The sequence below is a fragment of the Megalopta genalis genome, chromosome 3, assembly GCF_051020955.1.
Source record: "Megalopta genalis isolate 19385.01 chromosome 3, iyMegGena1_principal, whole genome shotgun sequence".
NCBI lineage: Eukaryota > Metazoa > Arthropoda > Insecta > Hymenoptera > Halictidae > Megalopta > Megalopta genalis.
Window position 1 is genome coordinate 27,088,358 of NC_135015.1, and position 25,393 is coordinate 27,113,750.

General features: G+C 43.2%; 1 protein-coding gene across 7 annotated transcripts in view; it reads right to left on the minus strand.

Annotated features, from left to right (window-relative positions):
- LOC117222199 (pleckstrin homology domain-containing family G member 5) overlaps positions 1-25,393 on the minus strand; it is a 154,575-nt gene that overhangs the window by 19,073 nt on the left and 110,109 nt on the right. For 6 of the 7 annotated variants that reach the window (XM_076520505.1, XM_076520507.1, XM_076520506.1 and 3 more), the window contains 3 exons: positions 22,880-23,158; positions 7,382-7,485; positions 411-547 (listed from right to left, as the gene is read on the minus strand). In XM_076520505.1, the coding sequence (XP_076376620.1) occupies positions 411-547; positions 7,382-7,485; positions 22,880-23,158 (520 nt within the window). The remainder of the gene's footprint in view (positions 1-410; positions 548-7,381; positions 7,486-22,879; positions 23,159-25,393) is intronic. The other variant, XM_076520510.1, reaches the window with a different exon arrangement.

Here is a 25,393-nt window from a genome sequence, read left to right on the forward strand (position 1 = left end):
CCAGGCAGATCGGACTCGTTGAACCGCCGCCGGCTCCTTTCGGTCATTTCACTTATCACGTCCGCGCTCGCGAGATGCTCGCGTGCCGCGGCAATCGCGCCCGTTTCGGTCTGTTATCAGTTTCCCATGAATCACCGGTTCGCACAGTTTCGCCGCGGAAATGCCGGGCAAATGTTGGCTCCGAGTTTCGGAGGCCCTGCCCGCCGAATTCCAGTTGCCGGCGCGAGAACGCAAATGTTTCCGAAGTTAATGAGCGAAGTTTTCTGATAACGAGTAGCTTCCGACCCGATTCCGAGAGGAAACGCGAGGCTGCGCGGGGCTACGCGTTCCGGATCGCGTTCGAAATCGACCCATTTTTTCGGCGCTCGGCGTGTGCAAGGGACAGAGACGAGGATATCGATTCGCGTTACCTGTTATTCGCAGGTGTTTGCCGCCGAGGCACGATGTGTCCGTCGTCTGAATCGGCAGCGACGCCGAGAAACCGTCGTACACCTCGATGCGTGACAAGTCGATACCGCGTCGCTCGCAACTGGTGTTCAATGCCTCCCTGAAACAACCACAAGGTTAAATTTGGCGTCGTCGTTGGCCTGGGGAAATGTGCGCGCTGCGGGCGATTAAAATCTCTTACGCTTGCTATGAAGCGTGATCGAATGCGATAGGAATTTTAAAATGATTCTACTAAACGTAGCAAGCACAGACGCTCTTTAATGAAGATGAAATCGATGTGGAAAAGTTAACCAGTTAGCTGTGTTTGACGAGTATACTCGTCAGAGGAAAGTGGTAGTATTTTGTGTTATAACGAGTATATTCGTCAGGGAGAAATGGCAGTATTATTGTGTCATGACGAGTATATTCGTCATGGAGAAATGGCAATATTGTTGCGTCATGACGAGTATATTCGTCATAGAGAAGTAGCAGTATTATTATGTCATGACGAGTATACTCGTTATAGAGAAATAGCAGTATTATTGTGTCATGACGAATATATTTGTCATGGAGAAATGACAGTATTAATGTGTCAAGACGAGTATATTCGTCATAAAGAAATGGCAGTATTTTGTGTCATGACGAGTATATTCGTTCTGGAGAAATGGCAATATTATTTGTGTCATGACGACTATATTCGTCATAGAGAAATAACAGAGTTATTGTATCATAACGAGTATATTCGTGATAGAAAAATGGCAGTATTATTGTGTCATGACGAGTATATTCGTCATAAAGAAATGGCAATATTATTTCTGTCATGACGAGTATATTCGTCATGGAGAAGTGGCAATATTATTGCGTCATGACGAGTATATTCGTCATAGAGAAATAACAGAATTATTGTATCATGACGAATATATTCGTGATAGCGAAATGTCAGTATTATGTGTCATGCCGAGTATATTCGTCATAAAGAAATGTCAGTATTTTTGTGTCATGCCGAGTATATTTGTCATAAAGAAATGTCAGTGTTATTGCGTCATGATGAGTATACTCGTCACAGATAAATGTCAGTATTATTATGTCACGACGAGTATACTCGTCGCGCGTAAAGAGTAGCGACCATTGACCGTTAATTTTATAAAACAAAACCGTCCTTTTGTTCCAATATTTTAACAGCGACACTTACTTTGTGCTTGACGAGTATACTCGTCATGAAAAAAAGGCTCTGAAAAAGAGGCATCACAGCAAACTTAACATGGTTAACGCGCACGATGCCGAGAACAGTTTCAATCTCCTTGCATTTTGCAGATCCAATCGAACTTTCGGACCAACCGGTCAACTTTCTGCATTCGTGGAATCGGAAATCCACCGCGACAATCCAAAATATAACTTAGCACAGTTTCAGCTTTAGTTCGAATTTGCTGAACCCGTTCATGCTTTGACAGCAATCTCACGGAAGTTCGTAGAAAATCGTAGAACTCCCCGGTCGGCATTCCCGCGTTCTGTAGATCCCGACCGAATTTATTTGATCCAATTCCTGCTATCTCAGATTTGTCCTCGCTTTCGGAGGAACTTTTGATCTTATCCGCGCTGCGCCAACAATCCAGTGGTAAAAATGTTATCGCAGGAATAATAGCGACAATAATCCTTATCGCACGGTCGGCATCGTGCCGCCCAATTTCTACAGTAGCTTCTAGAAAACGGCGAACGATCGGTCAGCCGAAAGTCGGGAATCTCGAAAGAGCGACCGATCAATTTCGCCTCGTACGACCGATATTCCGTCCGCGTGGCGCGGCAACGCGCTTCGCACAATCCCTAAAGACGAATCCAATCTCGGTCTGTAACCGTGGCTGCACCCGAACGTTCCCAGAAATATTGCGGAGGGCACAATGTCGTGAACGGATTGGCAAACCGCGGTAAACACACGGCGGAAGACAACGAAATCGGAAGATAAGTCGTGTAGAAAGTCGTACGAATTTTCAGAGAAAATATTACAAATGCACTGCGAATTTTTGCGAGATGGAATGATCTGTGCACGACTTGCTTTTCGCTTGTTCTAATGATTTAAACAGAACAGTAATTTTCAGAGAATACTAAGATCGACTCATCGAACTGTGGATTTATATAGAGTGTCTTCCATACATTATTATTATAATGTATATTATAATTATATATATATTATATATATTATAATATAATATATATAATAATATATATTAATATAATAAATATTATATATATTAATATAATAAATATTATATATATATATATATAATATAATATTATATATATTATAATTACTTCAATTACTTCCTAAATAATTACTAACAAATTGTATATTACTTTACTTTTTTTACTTTTAGATAAAGTAATTTTTCCCTTCATGTACTTTGCCACTATCATCTCTCCAGAAAATGAATCCTACTAGTCACAGCAGTAATTGGCGCATCTTTTTACTATTTTCTTACGTGCGTGAATTACTGCGGACTTCAGCCGCCACGCCACGCGCCACAGTAATTGACGCACATAGGAAAATAGCAAATAATGCACCAATTACTGTGGCTAGTAGGATTGATTTTCACAATAAATGGTTGCGGGAGGCTACGTGAATGTGACGTGAAAGGAAAAATTACTTACAGTAAAATAAATAATTTCTTATTAATTAACCAAGTCGTCAGAGTCCATCTCCTATGCACCTGCTATGCGGTTTTAAGTTTCCAGTTTCTTCGCGTGGAAATTTTGACGGTCGATTAGTTACGTTCAACGTGTGTCAATTATTATTACGTTGATATTATTAATTATGATAGCGTTAATATTTCAACTATTCGCGAGGACAATTACGCCAATTTTAGCCAGCGTTTCTCCAGCAAACATTACAAACAAACGAAAGGAGGAGAAGTTCCGTGCGTGTTCGTTCATGCAGTGTATTTGTATATTTATTAATAACGCACGATAATCACAAAATGAATTTTGCCCAGCTTTGCGATACTGTGAACATTGTGTGACAGCTGGAATTCCGGTGGAATGTCTGTCCGCGATCGGATCTAAGTTCACCGCGGTTTAGCGTCGCGACCCGACCACATGGGGCTTGTGGATTTTCGCGCGACGGGTTTCCGAGCGCGGAAATGCGTCTTGTTTCTCCCGAGAGAGAGAGAGAGAGAGAGCGAGAGAGAGAGAAACAAGCGAGAGAGAGAACGAGAGAGAGAAAGAGAGAGAAAACGAGAGAGATGGAAACAGAACAAGCGAGAGAGAGAGAGAGAGAGGGAGAGAGAACGACAGAGAAAACGAGCGAGAGAGAGCGCGCGAGACAGAGAGAGTGCGAGAGACAGAGAGCGCGAGAGGGAGAGCGCGAGAGAGAGAGCGAGAGACAGAGAGCGCGTGAGAGAGAGCGAGAGACAGAGAGCGCGAGAGGGAGAGCGCGCGAGAGAGAGCGCGAGTGACAGAGAGCGTGCGAGAGAGAACGGAAGACAGAGAGCGCGAGAGAGAGAGAGAGCGCGAGAGGGAGAGCGCGGGGGAGAGCGCGCGTGAGACAGAGAACGCGAGAGAGAGAACGAGAGAGAGAGAGAGAGAACGAGAGAGAGAGAGAACGAGTGAGAGAGAGCGCGAGGGAGAGAGAGCGAGAGACGAAGCGACGATCTCCGACCGACAATGCCAGAAACGCGGCGCGGAATTATGGAATATTAACTGTTTGCGAGAACCGGGTCGCGCCGCAGTATTCCCGACAACGACTGTGGAGCACCGGTAGTTTGCGCTCAATAATTTAGACGAGTCGGCGGTTGCGGTGTTTACTGGATAAGCTGGGAAGCCGTTCGGCTCCCGACACCTTTCGACGAGGTCGGTAGACAGGCGGCTGTCGGCCGTCGCCGAAAATCGTCGAAAATCGCCGGGTAAACTGGTCCGAAAGTCGGCGGGCACAAAAGCTTTTAAAAGGCTCTTTCACCGCGGCGTTACAAAATCCCGGCGTGAACCGTGCCGGAGCAAATGAAACGCGATGCGGGGCACAAAACGAATTACAAAACCGTGTAAAAGCAAACACAAGAGAACGTGGCGAAAAATCGTGCGCGGAGGTTAACCGTGTGAAAAAAACAAAACAAAACAAAACAGAGCCGAACGTGCGCGATCTTCGCTCGCCGAGCCGGCAAAAATCCGCGCGCATCCGCGAAATTAGATTCGGCTTGGGTTCGAACGCGACGGCACCCCGCGGTTCTTCGGTTTCGCGTGGAATTTATGGCTGGAAAGGATCTCTCGTTTGGAACACAGATTTCATCGTCGCGGTAATTGGATTGCCAGCGACGTCGGATTCGGCGAAGATCGGAGAACTTCCGGCGAAGACGCGGCAAGCTGGGATACACGGCGGCGAGTTAATAGCTCGACAAGAGGCTTCGCGACGAGGGGATCCCGGCTATTGTTGGGGCGGTATTATTTAGCATGAAATTATTATGCGACGGCTCGGCGGCTGGCTCAAAGTGCTCGGCAGAGCGTGGCTCCTCTCCGCTCAAGGGCATCGGCGAAATTCGCGCCTTTCATCCCGGACGCGCCGGAATTCCGCGGAGCTGCCGCACGCCGCGCCGCGGCTATTTACGGCCCGCGTAAATCGTTCGAAATGAAATTTGCCCTCCCCCGCCCCCTGCCCGTGAAAACGCGTCCCCGTCGACGATTCCGACGCGACGGCCGCGGGCCCCTTCGGGATCCGGCCGCTCCGACACGACTGTGTCTGAATCGCCTGACTAGCAGACAGGCGGGCGATCCCGAGAAATTTACTGTTTTAAGCGGGAATTTCGGCCGGTTCGAGTGGATCTCTCCTTGAACTGCGGCGCGACTCCGCGCCGCTTCGGAGACGTCTGTTGGCCACGCTCGAAACTTCCCTCGTCACTTCTTAATTGCGTCTTATCAGATGTCTCCGGCGGGCACGAATTCAATTTCTGCTGCGAATGTGCCGACTTCATCCGATGGCTTCGAGTTAAATAGTCCCTTTAATTAGAGCGCCGGTTAAAAGTGACCTAACTGTTATTATTTAACGAGGAGACGCTCGCAGGCGTTGGCGCTCGCTTTTCGATGAAATCCTGCGGAGTTGTGGATCTCGTCTTTCGCGCGGACGGCTTATAATTCGGGAGATATTTAACGATGAAGTTGTTGGTAACAATGCTAGGAGGATAAGCTAGATTTTGGATGCTGGGGAGCGACGGGGAGGAAACTATGGGAAGACTCGCTCAATTTCTGGCTTTGTTACTAACAACTTTGACATTAAATAATTAAAGGAATTGTCAGACGTCTGCACATAAAACTGGGTATCAGTTTTGGTATCGTTTTGGGCATTACTTTTGGTATCATTTTGGGCATTATTATTGGTATCATTTTGGGCATTATTTTTGGTATCGTTTTGGGCATTATTTTTGGTATTATTTTGGTATCATTTTGGGCATTATTTTTGGTATTATTTTGGTATCATTTTTTATATCATTTTGGGTATCATTTTTGGTATCATTTTAGGTATCATTTTGGGTATTATTTCAACGTGGCCCATATCTACTGTTCATAATTTCAATACACAGTTTTAAGAGATCTACCACGCTGCAATAACTCATTAAAAAATGAATCTCATGCTTTCTGACTTCTCCTTTTAAGTCTCGACGCTTCGTGCGTTTCCAAGCATTGAATTGGCGTGGAGCTACGTAATTTTTGGCAAAGAAACAATTTCTCAACTTTAATTTATGAAAATGATGTTTGCTCCTGTGAATTGATAACCCTTCGAAGCTTCGATAACCGGAATATTGCTTTCATCAGATAACTCTGTAATTAAATATAATGTCATGAAGTTAGAATTTCGAGATTGGAGTTTAAAGCTGAAGTTCGATTTAATTACGCGATTAGGAGCATCAAGATACTATCTTGACGTTGAATAGCATACACGTATGTTAGTTATTCAATCACGATATGGGCAGATTTTAATTAACATGCGAGTAATACGAAGGCAATTGCAATGTAGACTTTAAGAACGATTTTTAAAAAATGATAGAATATGTTGGACATCAGATTTGTTTCATATGAAAGCTTACAATATTGCGAAAAGGGTTATGCAAATTTTAGCTGCGATTATTCGCGCATAAATTAAAAAATAATTTTACACGGATTTTAGCAATGCGCGACGCGACATTTTCAACGTCGCTTCGCCTCAGTTCGATCCGCGGTTCTGACTTCAACGATAGACGAGCGAAGGAACGTGGTCCATATCTATTGTTTATAATTCAATAAACGTTAAATTTCGCGTTTGGAATTTTTATCTTGGAATATTAGTCCTGCTGGTTCGTTCATTTAGAATATTTACAATACCTTGCGATCGGTTTACATTACTTATCAAATATTCTATCATTTAAGTAGTCATTTTGTACATTATTTACAACGAAATATTTATTAATAAGTATATTATTAACGTAAAAGACTGCAAATCACGCAACTAATCCATAGGAGTGCGATTTTCTTTAACATATTTCGATTACAGAAACTATTTAATTTTGGCCAAAAATTACGCGTTCCAGACCACTATGCGGCAGCTGTTTAAATAAACTATCCTTTCTCCCATCGATTGCTCCATGAATGGCGCGCAGCCATCGCAACTTTCATAAGATTTCGCATTCGAAATGTTCGGGATCGTTCGAAGCACGATCGCGAGAATGAGTCACGTAAAAATGGAGAAAATGTTTCCAGGCCATTTCTCGCATTAAAGGCTGTGTGCGACACCCTGTCGATTTTAATGCGTGTCTAGTGGCGGAATTTACGGTAATCCTTGTTTTACTGCGATCCGCAGTTTAGGAGACGCTGTAAATGCATAAACCGTCCTAGTTTAACGACGATAATCAGGAGCGCGAGCAAGCTGGTTCTAGGGTATCATAGCAGAAGACCGAAGTCCCAGGGAATTATGGGCTAACGTTTTGGCACAAAACACACTTACGCCAAACAAGTCCCCTTCAATGCTGGGAGCAACTCGTCCCGGTCCAGTGAGCCAATGTCCTCGGATACATCGAAGCTGACGCTGAAGTACTCGCTGCTGGACAACTGCACAAAATATAGAAACAAAAGGCAATTATACGCATCGAAAGCAGATAATATTTATTTAAAATTGCGCTGCGAATTTTTCTACGTTTGCGTGTGACATATAAAATGATTTCTGTGAATGAATGGAACGAACATAATTTGTAGACTTAAGGGGGCCTTCTATTCTTCTATTTTACATTCGAGGAGGGGTGGGGGGATTGATTTTATTCTTATTGCACTTTCTTGAAGCTTGAATCTTTGAAATCATGTTTGCATAGCTGTTTGACGGAATTTGGAAAATTGGCTGAGAAAATTGAGTTTTTGAAGAGAATAGATATTAGAGATATATATTAGATAATATATATATTATATACATATATATTTTATATATTAGATTTTATACTAGATATATATTAGATATATATATATATATATATATATATATATATATATATATATATATTATATAAAATAGAGATATATATATAAGATAATATATTATACATATTATATATTATATATTAAATATATCAGAGATATATTAGATATATATTATATATTAGATAATATATTATACATATTATATATTATATATTATATATATATATCAGAGATATGTTAGATATATATTATACATACACTTGTACAAATATATTTACTATTTGTTATACATTACACGCGCACTGTCATACACTTATCATTACTCCCCCGCGCCTTCGCCCTTCGACCCCCTCGAAACGCAAAGGGAAAGTGGACGAAGCGGCTGTTCCGGGACCTTCGAGGTACACTGGAATCTCAGCGCGCCTATCAGGCACCGTAAATGCGATTGTAACAGAGTCCTCCACGCATCCATTCGCAGGGATTGGAATCGGATCGGGATACGGCTCGCTGGAAGAGTTCCATCGGGTCCGAGAAAAGCTCGTTACAATTTATCAACGCGGCACAGAAGTCCGGGGAGCTTGTAATACGGTGTAAAACGCATCGGAGCCTGCAGCCTGACGCCGGGAATAATTATATTGCGATACGACCGGCTGGAGGACGCGCGGAGACTTTGCGTCGCCGAGTTGCCGGATGCCGGAGAGTGTCTCGCGTTTGATAAAAGGCGCGGGCCCAAGTAATTAACTGGAATATGCCGGATTTAAGGGCTGATAACGGTGCCGCGCGAAACCCCGTTCGCGTTCCCGTCGACGCGAGCCATTTCGTGCCGGGACTGTGCAGCCGCTGACAATGGCAGGTAATAAAGCGCGAAAGAATCTTCGTTTATGAACGGTCCGCGTCGCGAATGCCGAACGGATCACGTTCATTCGGAACGGCCTTTTCACTGTCACTTGGTTTTACAATCGCCGCCTTTATTGCCACTCGTATTTTCCCCGGGTCTCCTTGAACTTTCGCGTGCCGGTCGCCGATAGTCCTGGAACTCGTCGAACGACGATAAAATATGTCTCGGCTGAATGGCGGTAAAAAATCGTGCGGGGGCTGACCGGTCGCTGAAGTTTGTATTTAGTTAGTCGAGCAATGCAAGTTCGGAGAACTTGTTGAAAATCGTGTTCTGTGTGGAAAACGGTTTAAAGTGATTCGTAGAGAAATAAGATAAAGAGAAATATATACAATATGAAATATAGAGAAATAAAACAAGCAGAATAAGATCATACATGATTTTGCTAAGTGGTGGGAAACGAGTTTGGTCAGGCAATTTAAAAAATTGTATTTATCGATATTGCGTTAATCAGACCAATGCTGTAAGATACAGTAAATGTTCTCCAATTGTCTTCCAGCTTGTGAACAGAAATGGCAAAAACAAAACGTGGCATAATAATATAAAAATATATAATATAAAATATATAAAATATAATGAATAATATAATAAATGAATAAATATAAAATATATAGAATATAATGAATAATATAATAAATAAATAAATATAATATATATATAGAATATAATGAATAACATAATAAATGAATAAATATAAAATATAATGTATATAATGAATAATATAATAAATGAATAAATATAAAATACAATGAATGATATAATAAATTAATAAATATAAAATATATAAAATAAAATAAATAATATAACAATATAAAAAGTATAATAATCATCTTCTCTTTCCAAATTTCTCTATTTCTATTTACAAGCTACCAACTTTTCGGGGCAATTAATGTAAAACTGTCCCGACGAAATGACTATGCCATTCCATATTTCCAGACGCCTCTGACTATAATTTTCGCAGATCCGTAATTTATTATCCAGCCGAACTTCGGAATTTCTGCATAAAATGTGTTAAGGGTCTAATAGAATTTTGGACGGGCGACCGAGGGCGGCCCTAATAAATTGGAACTTTTAAGCCGCGCGAAACGCTTAGGATGGTTGTCGGATAGTTCAAGAACTGTCGGTAACAATGGCAAAGGGAAACTATCCCCATTTGCCGGTGGAAGGTCCCTGCATACGGGCCGGCCAGTAGAATAGGTCCGTAAGTAGCCCGCCGAGTAGAATGGCCCGGGCCGTGGCCAGACGGCCGGAATGGCGGCGGCGTATAGTCAGTTTGCAAACGACACCACTTCTACGGTCGTAGCTATAATTTAGCGGCGGGCTACTTGAAACAGGCGAGCCACTCGAAAATGTAGCCATCCGGCCGGAAAATATTCACGACGGCGCCCGAAACTCGATACAGGGACTGGTAATTCGCTTTACGCCGTGGAACTTTCTTTTCGCTGCCGTATGGACGCGGCGTTACGACCCTCGGTTTCATCTAACTTGCCCCCCTACCGCCTCCTCACCGATCCCCGGCGTCGTAAAATAGTTTGTAAGGCTCCGGTAACTTCTGATTGGATGTCAACTAATTTCGAATACAATTGCCGAACGCGGCGGAAAGTGAAAATATACAGCGAGCAATTTTCGTTCGAAGAGAATACAGCGATTTTCACGTTGGGAAAGGCTGAAATAATGGTTAAATTGTTTGTTCGCAGTGGAGTTTGTGATTTTGAACGTATATTAAAAACACACTTGTACGCGTGTCATAATAAGCACACGTGTACACGTGTCATAGCAAGCACACGTGTACACGTGTATTATTTTACGTATGTTTAAATACACGTGTATTATTTTACGTATGTTTAAATACACGTGTATTCATGCACGTATGTTTAAATACACGTGTATTCATGCACGTATGTTTAAATACACGTGTATTCATTCACGTATGTTTAAATACACGTGTATTCATTCACGTATGTTTAAATACACGTGTATTCATTCATGGGCATGTATTTCGTTACACGTACATTTATGCATTTTTATGTAAATTAATGTAATCATTAGAACATCGATATTAATTTACGGATTAAAGCTACGATTCCATAAGTATCGAAGATTAATATAAATGATTTAAAATATCATTTTTAGTTACAAAATTTATTCGATTAGTTCTGTGTGTTAGTATAAAAAACAGCTACTGTTTGGTAAAGCATATGTTATATGTTTCAACAAAATGATTATGCTAACATGTTATATGTTGAGAAAATATTATGCTCATTTGTTAAAAACACGTTATATGTGAAAAGAACATTATATTAATAAAAGCCATAATCTCGAACCACTAATAAAAATATTATTCGATATAATTTAATGTAATCAATTCTTGAAAGCATATATGTTTAAAAAACATTACGTCAACATGATATATGTTAAGGAAAAATTATGCTCATTTGTTAAAGACATGTTATATGTGAAAAAAACATTACGTTAATAAAAGCCATACTCAATATTATAATATTACACTAATTTCTTGAAAGCACATGTGTTATATGTTTAAAAGAACATCACGTCAACATGTTATATATTACGAAAAACATTATGCTCATTCGTTAAAGACATTACATTAATAAAAGCTGCCATCTCGAATCATAAATTAATATCAATATTCTAAAAATTACATGAACTGAAATAAAAATGTATTAACGCACGTGTAATTAAATACACGTGAAATATTTCACCTGTTCCTAATACGACACGTACCACAGTACGTGTATACGAATTTCAAGCATACACGTGTATATAATTGTACGCAAAATCACAATCTCTGGTTTGCAAAAATGGGCAAATGTGCTCTCGAAAGGGTCAAAGTAATCGCGGCAAACGAAAGCTAATTATTATCGGAAGAACAGGTCGCGAAGGTTTCCAACGTGGGAACAGCAGTTTCTAGGATCGAGCTAATTAGTAAAGTCTCTCTAATTGACGCCCAGATTGACCACAAAAATGGACAATTTGGGAAGAGGAGATACGATTATTCGAGCCTTGCGGTTTATTTTTATAGTTATCAATTGTCCACAATTATAAAAACGAACCGCAAGGCTCGTATAATCGTATCTCCTCTTCCCAAATTCTCCATTTTAGTGGACAATCTGGGCGTCAATTAGAAAGACATTACTGTACAGTAATGTCTCCCTAACTGACGCTTAGATTGTGCAGAAAAATGGACAATGTGGGAACAGGAGATACGATTATTCCGGCTTTGCACCATGTTGTTATAATCGTTGACAATCGGTAACTGTAAAAAAAAATCGCAAGGCTCGAATTCGCAAGGCTCCTGTTCCCAAATTGTCCATTTTTCTGCACAATCTAAGCGTCAGTTAGGGAGACATTACTGTACAGTAATGTCTCTCTAATTGACGCTCAGTTCGTCCACAGAAATGGACAATGCGGGAACAGGAGATACGATTATTCCGGCATTGCACCATGTTGTTATAATCGTTGACAATCGGTAACTGTAAAAACAAGTCGCAAGGCTCGAATTCGCAAGGCTCCTGTTCCCAAATTGTCCATTTTTGTGGTCAATCTGGGCGTCAATTAGAAAGACATTACTGTACAGTAATGTCTCCTTAACTGACGCTTAGATTGTGCAGAAAAATGGACTATGTGGGAATAGGAGATGCGACTATTCCGGCTTTGCACCACGTTGTCATAATCATTGACAATCGGTAACTATAAAAACAAGTCGCAAGGCTCGAATTCGCAAGGCTTCTGTTCCCAAATTGTCCATTTTTCTGCACAATCTAAGCGTCAGTTAGGGAGACATTACTGTACAGTAATGTCTCTCTAATTGACGCTCAGTTCGTCCACAGAAATGGACAATGCGGGAACAGGAGATACGATTATTCCGGCATTGCACCATGTTGATATAATCGTTGACAATCGGTAACTATAAAAACAAGTCGCAAGGCTCTTCTTCCCAAATTGTCCATTTTCCTGGACAATGTGAGCGTCAGTGAGAGAGACATTACTGTACGCGGCAGCGAATTCTCGAAGAGCGACAATTGGTCGCGCGATTTCGAGCGGAGGCGTCCCCGTCGGGCCCCGAGCAACATCCAGACGCAACGTTCTCGGCCGTGTCCGAAACTTAAATCCACCGGAATCGATAATCGCGAGCCGACATACGGCCGGCGTGCCCGATATTCGCACGGCATCGATTGCCTCGGTGTGTGTCCGTGTCCGTGTGTATGTGCGCGCCAACTAGGGGGACGGGACGTTTCCGCACTGATCCCATGAGGGGCCGTCCCTCGGCTTCGGCCTCGCCCATAAAAATAAATACGGCGTTCGTGTCGGAGGTGCAAACGCCGCCGTTAGTCCCGGTTATTCAAAGTTTCCGACGGAATTCGTGGGCCGAACGTGCCGATCGATCTGTCGATGATAGCACTCCGAGGTGTCTTTAATGGGGCCAACAACGGCGAAATTGACAGCTGATGGCGTCAAAACGTCTGCACCGGCCCTACGTGGCCCGTTTCGCGGCCGCGCGCAATAATACAGGGCGCAACGGTTACACCGGCGACCTAATTTCGGCAGCTTGTTCGCCCCCCCCACCCCCGACTTAAAGCGTTATGATCCCATTTCCATTCGAAATTATCTGTTTGGAGTTCTGCCGCTCGCCGAGCTACCTAAGATCATATTTAAGTTGGCCGATACGGCGAGCCGACGTTTAAACAGACATGCGGCGGGAACGCGAGTTTATACAGGGTGGGCGGAAAATCGTGGTCATGCCAGCCGGAATGCAAGAATGAGTCGATGGAAAAGGATAACATCTTTTCGTACAAGATTCCGTTTTCGAGGATAAACAGGTTGGAGAAATAATGCTATTGAATAGGAGTGTCTGACCATCACATACTAATTCTACTTCTCGTGACACTATAAGCTATTTAAACCTGGAGGGATATTTTAAGCATATGTATCTCGAAAACGCGGTCATAAGGGAAAAATTTTACTGTTTTTGTTTTACTTATTTCGCTCTGTAGAATCATCCACTTGCCGCTTGTGCCACGATTTTTCATCAGGGCTGCTGAAAAATAGATTTTTGTAACGGTAAATGAACTGTAAATATTCGCATCTTCTCACATAATACAAAATAGCAAATAAATTTCTTTTCCAAATAATAATTACGTAGTCAAATATATTTGAAAATGCTATTTCCATACGTAACTACTATTTAAAATATTATTATAACTACTAAGGAAATTTTATTTGCGAAATTCCGTATTGCGAAATATTTCAAAAATCAATTCCTCCGCAGCCCTGTTTTTCAGCCACCCTGTATATAGAGAGTAAAGCACCTAGGCGCTGATAAGAGTGGTATCGAAGCTTACGGTGTCGGACAAACAGTGGAAGCCGACAAGTGAAACAAAATACACCGAAGCTGGCAAATAGTGTAAGTCGCCTAGAACGAAACAAGTGGAACGAGCCTATATTCGGTCGGACGAATGGTGCAAGCATTTGCATTTAGTCGGAGCAAGTGGTACGGATTCAGATTTATTGGGTTGGCAACTAAGTAATTGCCGATTTCAGTTATAGATGTCTCTCACTCCCATTTTTATGATATCCGTAAATGTTATATTATAAAATTATTATTATTATTATTATTATGTTATTTTTTATTATCCGTGAATGTTAGCAAGTGGACAAATTGAATGCAGCGGTCAAGGAAAAGCGACCAGAATTGGTGAATCGTAAAGGTGTCATTTTCCAGCAGGACAATGCTAGGTCGCACACGTCTTTGTCCACTCGGCAAAAATTGATGGATATTGCTTGGGAATTGATGTTACACCCACCATATAGCCCTGATCTCGCGCCATCGGATCACCACTTATTTCGATCCCTGGACAACTCCTTTCGTGGTAAAATTTTTAATGATGACAACACTGTAAAATCTCACTGAACTCAGTTTTTGGCCGAAAAGGATCAGACTTTCTACGAGCGTGGAATTTTCAAGTTGTCAGAGAGATGGCAAAAGGTCATCGAACAAAATGGAAAAAACATTACAGATTAAACTTTGTTCCAAGTAAAAAAAAATTCTTTATTTCATTGAACAAATCGGCAATTACTTAGTTGCCAACCCAATAGTTAGACAAGCGGCGCGAGTCTATATTAAGTCGGGAAAGTAGTTCGACTCCGTGTTTATTCGGAAAAGTGGTGGAAAGTCTATTTATACCGAGACAAGTGTGAAATTAAAAATAGCGACGCGAGAATAGAGGGGGGGGGGGGCACATTTGCTAGAACGAGCGCTGCGAAACTTTCGGCTTTAGTCGCGCGACTGTATAAGACAGCGTTAAAACTTCCTAGACAAGTAGTCCAAGACTGCGCCGTGCCCGGCAAGAAATATGCGACGCCGTCTTTCTGGACAAGTAATATGGGACCGTGTTAGACAAGCAGTACGAGATTGTGCATTGTCGGACATGCAGAATACGACTGTCGAGACAAGCAGCATGAGATTGTAGTTTATCAGACAACTAGTATATATTATATCTCGCGAAATCGAAACAATGTACAATCATCCGAGTGATAGAGATCGAAGGATTTCCGAAAATCTGGAGTCTGAAATATGCTAAATTCTACCCGATTGTCCTTCAGCTTGTAAACAAAAGCGGACAATTTGGGAGGCTGCATCGATATCGCGTAAGAAAACGAGAACGAGAACGACGCAAAGTACAGTAATGTCTCCCTAATTGACGCTCAAATTGTCCACAGAAATGGACAATTCGGGAAGAGGAGATTCGATTATTCGAGCCTTCCAGCTCGTTTTAATAGATGTTGAAAATCGGTAACTATAAAAACGAGTCGCAAGGCTCGAATTCGGAAGGCTCCTCTTCCCAAATTGTCCATTTTTGTGGACAATCTGAGCGTCAATTAGATAAGTTATATAATCTAAAAGATAATAGTTAATCAAACTTCAGAGAGCTATTAATTACCTTTTTCACACACACACACACACACACACACACACACACACACACACACACACACACACACACACACAACGTTACCGTTTGTTTCTGTGTACTATATCGATTTTTATTGAATTTTATCTGTGTACTATATCGAATTACAGTCAATTCTTTCCAATTGCCTTTCAGCTTTTAAACAAAAATGGAGAATTTGGGATAATATAATCCGACAAAAAAGTTGAAAATACGGTTATATAATTTCTTCCTTTCATTCCAAGTAATGGCAAAATTAAAAAAAGCTTTAAAACTGCGTTTTAAAAGGTGCACGAACACTTTCGTGGGCCACCGCAAATGCAAAATGCAAATTGCCTGCATTAATTAGAACAAGTGCATATTGCACAGCGATTTATTTCTTCTCCTATTAACCTTGACCAGCTGCGAACAAAATCCTCCTAAAGCGTCAACTATTACGTACTCGACATAACCAATTTCGTCAGAAATGACCAAAATTCCGCAGTCCACTAATAACATTAAAAAAGTGCATCACCGCCCAGTCGGGACGCGCAGTGTTCGTCGCCCGCCGTGGCATTCACGCAATTACGAAGCCTCGCACAAACGCACGAATCTTCGAACACTGCGCAATAAGTGAACGAAACAAGCTCGAATCTGAACGGACAAATGGAGAACAGCGTGCCAGCGCAGGCTGTTTGCAACTTATGCATTCTTCGGCCCGTAGTCTCGAGAGTCTGGGTCGCAGTGCCGCGCGGAAACTCGGTTTAGAAAATGAAATTGCTGTCCGGTGCATTCGCAGGCTGGTTCGAGATGGCGAGACGCGGTCGGAGGGGGGACAGGGTGGTCGTTCGTTGGGTTCGAGACGGTATACCGGTCGGTGTGTTTCGCGTAATTGAAAACGGAAGGAAGAGGCGAGGGCTGCGTCTGCCGACGCTCGATTTCCCGTCGGAATCGAATTCCGTTCGAATCGTCGAAAGTCGCCGACGACTTAAACGTTTCAATTCCTGCGACCCGGCCGATCCGGCCCGATAATTCGCGGGACGTGGCAGGTTATCGTAGACCGTCCGCAACGGGCGATAGGCATTTTGCATGGCACGTCGCCGGTCTTTTGTAATCGCTCGCCCGCCGACCCTTCGGTGACGGCTTCGGGGCACTTTCTTTGATGAAATTCCGCGATACTTAATAATGGAGGAATGGAAGAGCCGTTCCACGCTCTCTCGATCGTACCGGAACATAATATCCAAGGGGCGGAGGTGTTTCGCCGTGTAATTGTATTTCCAATTCCGCGCTGGAGCGGACGATGAGAGAGAAAGCGAGAGAGAACGAAAGAAAGCAAGAGAGAGCGAGAGAGCGAGAGGGCGAGAGGGCGAGAGAGAGAGAGCGAGAGCGAGAGCGAGAGCTTGAGTGAAAGAGCACGAAAAAGAGCGCGCGAGAGCGAGAGTGAGCGAGAAAGAGAGCTTGAGAGAGAGCTTGAAAGAGAGCTTGAGAGAGAGAAAGTGCGAGATTGAGAGCGCGCGAGGAAGAGAGCGAGAGCGCGAGGGAGAGAGAACTTGAAAGAGAGAGCTTGAATGAGAGAGCGCGAGAAAGAGCACGCGAGAGCGAGAGTGCGCGAGAGAGAGAGCTTGAGTGAGACAGAGCTTGAGAGAGAGAGAGAGAGAGAGAGCGAGAGTAAGAGCGCGCGAGGGAGAGAGAGCTTGAGTGAGAGAGCGCGAGAAAGAGCACGCGAGAGCGACAACGCGCGAGAGAGAAAGCTTGAGAGAGAGCGACAGCGCGCGAGAGGGAGAGAGCTTGAGAAAGAGAGAGCTTGAGAGAGAGAGAGCTTGAGAAAGAGAGAGCTTGAGAGAGAGAGAGAGCTTGAGAAAGAGAGAGCTTGAGAGAGAGAGAGCTTGAGAAAGAGAGAGCTTGAGATAGAGCGCGCGAGAGAGCGAGAGACTGCTACATTAACGCGACAGTACAACAGATTTTTCCTCTCGCATTTCCTCCTGATCCGAGAGAGAAAGATAGAGCGATAGAGTAAAATGGTACGCGAACGTCCCGCTTGCCGTGCTAAAAAATTGAGGGACGAGGGAAAAAGGGAGGAATGCTCTTTACATCGGCGAATCCCATTTCCCCCGAAGAGCCCGTCCCGAAGAATGATATTTTAACGTACCAGGGACGACCTTCAGACCATCCGGAACATCTGAATGTAAATTCGAGATAATAGATACAATCCTACGAAACGACGAATTCGTGCTAGCAGGCTGTTTATCGTCGAATAATGCCGCTCCACGGCCGAGACAGACTTCGAGTAACCGTAAGAGGATTCTCCATTTTGCGAACGCGAAGAATGGAGGATTCAACTTCGTTTGGAATTCAATCGAACGCGTTCGGACCTCGCTGGCAGCGAGAAGTCAAATAGTCGGACAATTTTTATCGCGCGTTATTTTATGCGACAAAGCGGTACAAGAAGCAAGCAGTGCAAGACAATGTATATATAGTCAGACATTCGTGGACTAGGATCGATTCTTCTCTGCTTATTCTTGGTCGCTGAACTCCTTAGAAAGTTGCGGAAAGTAATTCACGAAAATCCTTTAAGGATATCAACGAAGCCGTATATATATCCATCGACAATCAGCAAGACCAAAAGTTGATGAAAAATGCAGAACAACTTTGATCTCTCGTCCACTCTAATACCTCCTCGTTCCGTGCCCTTCAACAAGATATCGAATCGGAGCTCGAAGTTTGAACAATAGATTGGCCAAAATCGTGTTCGAGAATTTGTATTTCGTTTTCCTAGGAAAAATTCGAAACCTCGCGATACGAGGCGGAGGATCCTGGTAGCTGTGTAAATATGTAAATACAAGTATCGTCGTAGCCTGCGTAAAGAAATTGGTTATTTGAGAGTGACGGCAGTGTATCTGCGATGGAACCTGAACCGCGAATAAGCCAGAGGATTCAACTATGAGTTTTCGTCGATAACAGCAAGATACACAGGGCAGGGGAGGCAGGAATCGAGGAATGCGTCGGACAACTGTGAAACGGATTCGAGATTTCGACGGGCGAATGCTAGACTGGATACGGCTCTCTCTATCTCTCTCCCTCTCTCTCTCTTTCTCTCGCTTCAATTCTCTCTCTTTCAATCTCTCTCTCTCTCTCTCTCTCTGTTTCTTTCTCTTTCTATCCCACTCTCCCTTTCACTCTTCTCCTCTATCATACTCTCCTCCCATACTCTCTTCGCATCAAGACGCAAGAGGCTTCCGCGTTCGACGCCGCATTTCGCCGCGGCGAGAGAGCGCCGGCATCTCTTTAGCCGCGAGACGGAACGGCGGATCTTGTTATCGAAACCGACGGTGGAAGAATCGCGTGCGCTCCCTTTATTTAAATAAAGAGGACGATCGCTCCGTGAACGGAGCCACGGTCGGCCTGATAATCCGCTTTTCCAATTCCTTGGGCAATAAACCGTCGAGCTGCTACGCCTACGCGAGAGAAAACAGTTACAGCTTATTGCGAAAACGTGCTCAGGGCTCAAGGTTCTCCGAATGTACGAGGCGGTGTCTGAAGACGATGGAAACTGTAAAATGCGGAATTTGTGCGATCAAATAACTAGACAATGTAATAGAATCGCTCTTAAACGAAGTTTAGCGGCGAATTTAGCTAGAATTCTGATCGAAGTTTATTCGACGTTTATTGTGCGCCGGAGGTAAGTAGAAAAGCTCGTCGTTGGTCAGACGTACGGAGCAAGCTGTAATATATGCAGGGTGTTCGGGAAATCGTGGTATAACCTGCGACGGGACGATTCTACGTGAAGAAATAAGTCGAGAAAAAGGAACAACATTTTTTCGTTATTCTAATTGGTGTGTCATAATCAGTCAGTTGATTCCTATTCAATAGAATTACTTCTTCAACCTCAATTTTCCTAAAAAACAAAGCCTTAGACGAAAAAGTGGTGTAACTTGCAAGGGGACGATTCTACGTGCAAAAATAAGTCGAGAAGAAGGAATAACATTTTCTCGTTATTCTAATTGGTGTGTCATAACCAGACAGTTGATTCCTATTCAATAGTATTGCTTCTTCAACCTCAATTTTCCTAAAAAACAAAGACTTAAACGAAAAAGTGGTGTAACTCGCAAGGGGACGATTCTACGTGCAAAAATAAGACGAGAAAAAGGAATAGCATTTTCTCGTTTAAGGCTTTGTTTTTGAGGAAAATTGAGGTTGAGGAAGTAATACTATTGAATAGGAATCAACTGTCTGGTTATGACATACCAATTCTACTTCTCGTCGTATTACAAGCCACGCAAAGTTAACGCATCTTTCAACTGAGTTTTCTCGAGAACGGAGTCTTAAATGAAAAATGCTATTCTTCTTTTTCGACTTGTTTTTGCATGTAGGATGCACCTTACTGGATGTACCACGATTTTCCGCACACCCTGTATAACAATTCGGTTATACAATGATTTCCCAATGTTGGCAAATTTTCTGTGAAATAGCGTTCGACATACACGATGTACATACTTTGAATATACGATAAGTGGAACTAGCGAGCAATGGTCGGACACCGTGTCCACAACCCGTTAATTAACCAATTAGCTGCGGCGCCTCCTTTTCAGAGCGCGCATATTTACTTATTCACATAACGTTAACATACACTACACACGTGATAAACGAAAAACGCAGGAAAAATCACATCAAATTAAATTAAATTTATTATAGGTAATTAAAGTCAATTAAAATGAGGAATAATTGAAATTTAAAATTGCTGCTGTAGAGTGGAATACAGCAAAGAAACGGATGAAATTTGAGAATATGTATTGTTTTGTTTTCTAAGATTACTAAAATTATAATTAAAATATCGAATAGTTACTACTTTTTACGCGCGACGACACAAAATAATTATACTCGTCATGACACAAAATACTGTCACTTCTCCGGGACGAGTATACTCCTCGAGCCCAGCTAACTGACTAAAAAAAAGACAATTTTCCCGAGTACGTAGACGGTTGCAAAATTACTTTTTTATTCTCTACTCCTTAAATCGTGCGACTCGGTTTCTCTCTCGGTTCCCCCGTCGCAGCGGCAGTTGTCGCCCTACTGAGGGACCGATGCCGGTAATCAAGCGTCCAAGAGGGTGAAATTAAAAGTAACGTGGACCGTAAACGAAATCAAGCGAGCCCTTGGTAGAAAAATTAAGGGATCTCGGCGGGGCGGAGCCGGCGGTAATTAATTCGGGCGGTAGACGGCGCCGGGACACCAAGCGCGGACGTAAATGTGTCTCGTAATCGTCGGTATTACCTGGGTCACGAGGAGCGACGCTTCGGCCAGACATTTTATTGTCTCATTTACATCGGACCCGAGGCCGCGGGGGTAACGAGTGCTCCGTCTCGCGGCCGCATCCCTAGAAACTGCCATTTGAATTGCTAAGCGACCAATCGTCGCCAAACACCTGCCACTCCGGCGGCGTTCCACGCGAACGTAGTTTTCCCTCGTAATTCCCCGGGCCAGCCCGAGATCCATCCGCGAAAGCTTTCGACTAACCGGACCCCGTCGGAGCCCGGAAACTCGTTTAAACAATCCGGGGCCGATCGAATTCCTCGCCGAAGAACCGAATCTGCGACCGCATCGGCCGGTCGTTCCGTTTCAATAATCGACCATCCAATCTTCGGGAATTTCCCGAGCCACGACTAATTGGCGTATCCGCTTGAAACTTTACGGCTGGCTTCGACGATCCGCGGACAGCGTTGGAAAATTTTTTACGCTCAAATATAACGGCTGGTTTCGATTTTATCGCATCGAGCGCATGAGATGGCGCGGCGATCTCCTCGATCGAAGAAAGAATTTTTGGGAATTTTTTGAACGCGAATGTTTTGAATACGCGAATGCACTGTCTCTGAACTTTGATGGGAGTTTAAACAATCGTTAAGAATTTTGGAAGAATTTACTGGGTTCGAGAATGTCGCGTCTCTCGCGTTTCTAGCCGGCGCGGTGCCGCGCTCGATTGAAAAGAGAATTTTTGGGAATTTTTTCGAGCAACGAATACGCGAATGCGCCGTCTTTGAACTTTGATGGCGGCTTAAGTAGCGGTTAAGAATTTCAAAAGAATTTACTGGGTTCGAAAATTTCGGGTGTTTCGCGTCTCTTGCCGGCGCGGTGACGCGCTCGATCAAAAAGAGAATTTTTGGGAATTTTTTCGAACAACAAATACGCGAATGCGCCGTCTCTAAACCTTGACGGCGCCTTAAGCAGCGGTTAAGAATTTCGAAAGAACTTACTAAGTTCCAAAATTTCGTGTATCTCGCGTTTCTCGCCGGCGCGGTGCCGCGCTCGATCGAAAAGAGAATTTTTGGGAACTTTTTCGAACAAATACGCGAATGCGCCGTCTCTAAACCTTGACGGCGCCTTAAGCAGCGGTTAAGAATTTCGAAAGAATTTACTGAGTTACAAAATTTCGTGTATCTCGCGTTTCTCACCGGCGCGGTGCCGCGCTCGATTGAAAAGAGAATATTTCAGAATTTTTTCGAACAACAAATACGCGAATGCGCCGTCTCTAAACTTTGACAGCAGCTTAAGCAGCGGTTAAGAATTTCGAAAGAATTTCCTGAGCTCGAAAATTTCGGATGTTTCGCGTCTCACGCCGGCGCGTTCGATTTCTCCGCACGGGAATTCCGACGTGGCGCGAAAGTTCTCGCGCTGCGTCGTTGCAGAATTCTAAACGCCGACGATTCTCGGCGCGAATCGTCCCCGGGCGAAGCGGAAAACGATCCTCGTATTTCATTAATTCACTCCTGCGCCGCGGCAAATCGATTCCGGCCGAACTTTCGCCTAGTTGCTCCACTTTCTTTGCCAGTGGTATAGGCATCCTCATAGCCGGCCGGCAAGATTAATTTCTTCGCCGGCACGTACAGGATCGTTTGCTGTTATCGATCCGACAACACCGAGACGGAACGTGGCCCGCGGGGGTTACGTAAGCCGTCGGTTCCACTAAAATTAGGCCAGCTTTTAATTGTTCGACCGCGAATTAGAACGGGGATCCTTTGTCTTTTACGCGCCATTGTGCCGCGGCCAAAAAATACGCCCTGGACGTGTGTTATGCTATTCTGTTGCGGGGACAATTCCGGAATCGGGTCGAGCGGGAGGCAAAAGAAAAAATGTCCATTCTTTTGTTTTTGGATAAGATCGTGATAATTGATGGTCGATGGTTTAATTTACTGACCTGCGACCGCGACAGTTTGTGCCTGGTGCGATTCTGGTGGGTGCTCTCTATCGACGCTGCGCTAGGCACCAAAAAACGGGGATTATTTTCTACACTTTGGATGTGCTGCTGCTGCTGTTGCTGTTGCTGCTGCTGCTGCTGTTGCTGTTGCGGCTGGTAATGGTGGTGAAGTTGATGGGGTTGCTGTTGCGCGGCGGGGCCACTCTCCAGATGGTGCTCCCCTGTGTCCAGCATGCTGCTGCCTAGAGCGTCCAGCTGGGTCAACGACCTCGAACGCACCTGCAACCGAACACAGCGCGACGTACGTTCAGGTCACCGTGAGAAAAAGGGAAATACGTTGCCTCGTTGACACCGAGAGAGAGAGAGAGAGAGAGAGAGAGAGAGAGAGAGAAAAACAAATTGGACTGTCGAGAGGCGAGTTCTTGGAAAAATGTGTCACCCGGTGTCTAATAAGTTACCGACTTGCGGCGTCGGTCCCGAGTGCTTTGCTATGTATCAGCGAGTCCGAGTGGAATGTTCCTTATGTGTGCAGACGTACGGGTCAAGAGGAATGTAACAATGAATTGTCAGAGGAGATCCTTATCCGGTTAGACGAGCGCGGTACACGGCTGCCCCGGACGAGTAGAATAAGTCCACGCATAGTCCGCCGGACGGGACATTTATAATGGCTGCTCCTATTGTGAGGGGAGCCTGTTGTTATGTCACCGGACAAGTAGAATGATCCAGTGCGCAGTCAGACCGGCACAATGCCGAGACACTGACGAAAGTATATGGTCGATTCTTGGTAGGAGATTATTGATCATCGCTGGTCAATTATTGATCGGTTTCATATTTTTCATTTTATAATTGTTGATGTCGTAAAGCTGCTTTGATTAATACGTCCTGTGTCACGTGTACCACCGATGGTGCATGCCGACATGTTTATTCAAGGGCCAAAAAGATAGTTTAGAACAAATTTAGAACTGAAGAATTATTGGGTGGTTCGGAAAGTTGTTTCGTTTTACAACAAAAATATCGTTTTGTAAGGGAGTTAAAAAAGTACTTAATTCAGTATTATCAATCATAAAATAAGATGTCTACGAGTATAAGAGTTCGAAGTTATCGAAAATATGTCAAACAGTTTCATTTTTACTTTGGATATTAAAAAATCGTCTTTCATTTTCTCGCGAAAGAACGAAACAACTTTTCTCGAACGACTCAATAATTTGCACCACAAGAATTGGTCGCAATGAGTTTGTTCGATTGTTGTATATACGGCAATTGATAATTACATATAATAATATAATTAATATATATAATGTAATATAATAAATATATATAATATAATAGCAATAATTATATATAATATATAATATATAATATATAATATTAAAACATATAATATGTATATAATAACTAAATATATACATAATATAATAATAATATAATATCTATAATTAATATGTAATTAATATATAATTACATATAATATAGTTGTAGAGAAATATCAAATGACTAGTGTGAAGAGTCGAGTAAAAACAGCTGTTTCTTCATTCAGACACACGCTATTATGAAATTTGAAAAAATTTCGAATATATCGTATCTTGTAATTCTCATGAAGTAATTTCTGTTAGTTGCTTCTAGCCCTTGGTAGTTTTAATGTCAATGAAAAAGCAAGGAACAACATCTTGGACGTGTAGACATCTATAGTAAATTCTCCCTAATTGATCTCCCTCAAATTGTGCACAAAAATGGACAATTATTATTCTCATTTAATTATTTTTATAATCGTTGACTGAGAGCGTCAATTACGGAGAATTTACCGTAGCTGGTCGAGTAGAATAAGTCCGTACATGGTCAGACACGAGGTAGAATCGCGGGTACAGTTTCACGTTGGTAGCACATTTGCGGCGCTGTTATTACGCGAACGATCGAGTAGAATATGCCCGCATGTAGCCAGACAAGGGACAGAGCCTATTATAATCGAAATTCGCTGTAACTCTGCCAGGAACGGACCAAGTAGAATAGGCAATTCTGCGACGCGGCAGCGGGAGGCTGTTTTTGTTGTATCATTAAGCCGGCGGACGAGGCCGTCACGAGGTCAAACAAGCATAATTCCCGCACCGCTGGACGCATCAGCTATCCACAGATATTCGAGACGAAGCACTGGATCCGAATAGGTATAGTTGAAGTAGGATACACGGCCTACCCAACTTAAAGAAAAATTTCTTACAGCCGACACAGAGTCAAGACTGGGACTTCCGTACCCGGCCTAATGACCGCAAAGAGAAGGCGCCGATTAATCCCTGTTCGGGCCCTTCGCAGCGGTCCCCGCTGACTTAAGTCAGATGTTAAGTGTTAACAAGCAAGCTCTAATAATAATAAGTGTAATAGCAAGTCTAATAATAATAATAAATGTTAATAAGCAAGCTCTGCTTCGTCCGGTCAGAGCCGGCCACGGTCCTGATGCTCGATTTAACCTTTTAGGCCCGACGCGCCACTATAGTGGCTTCCGCGGATATCATCTTTATCATC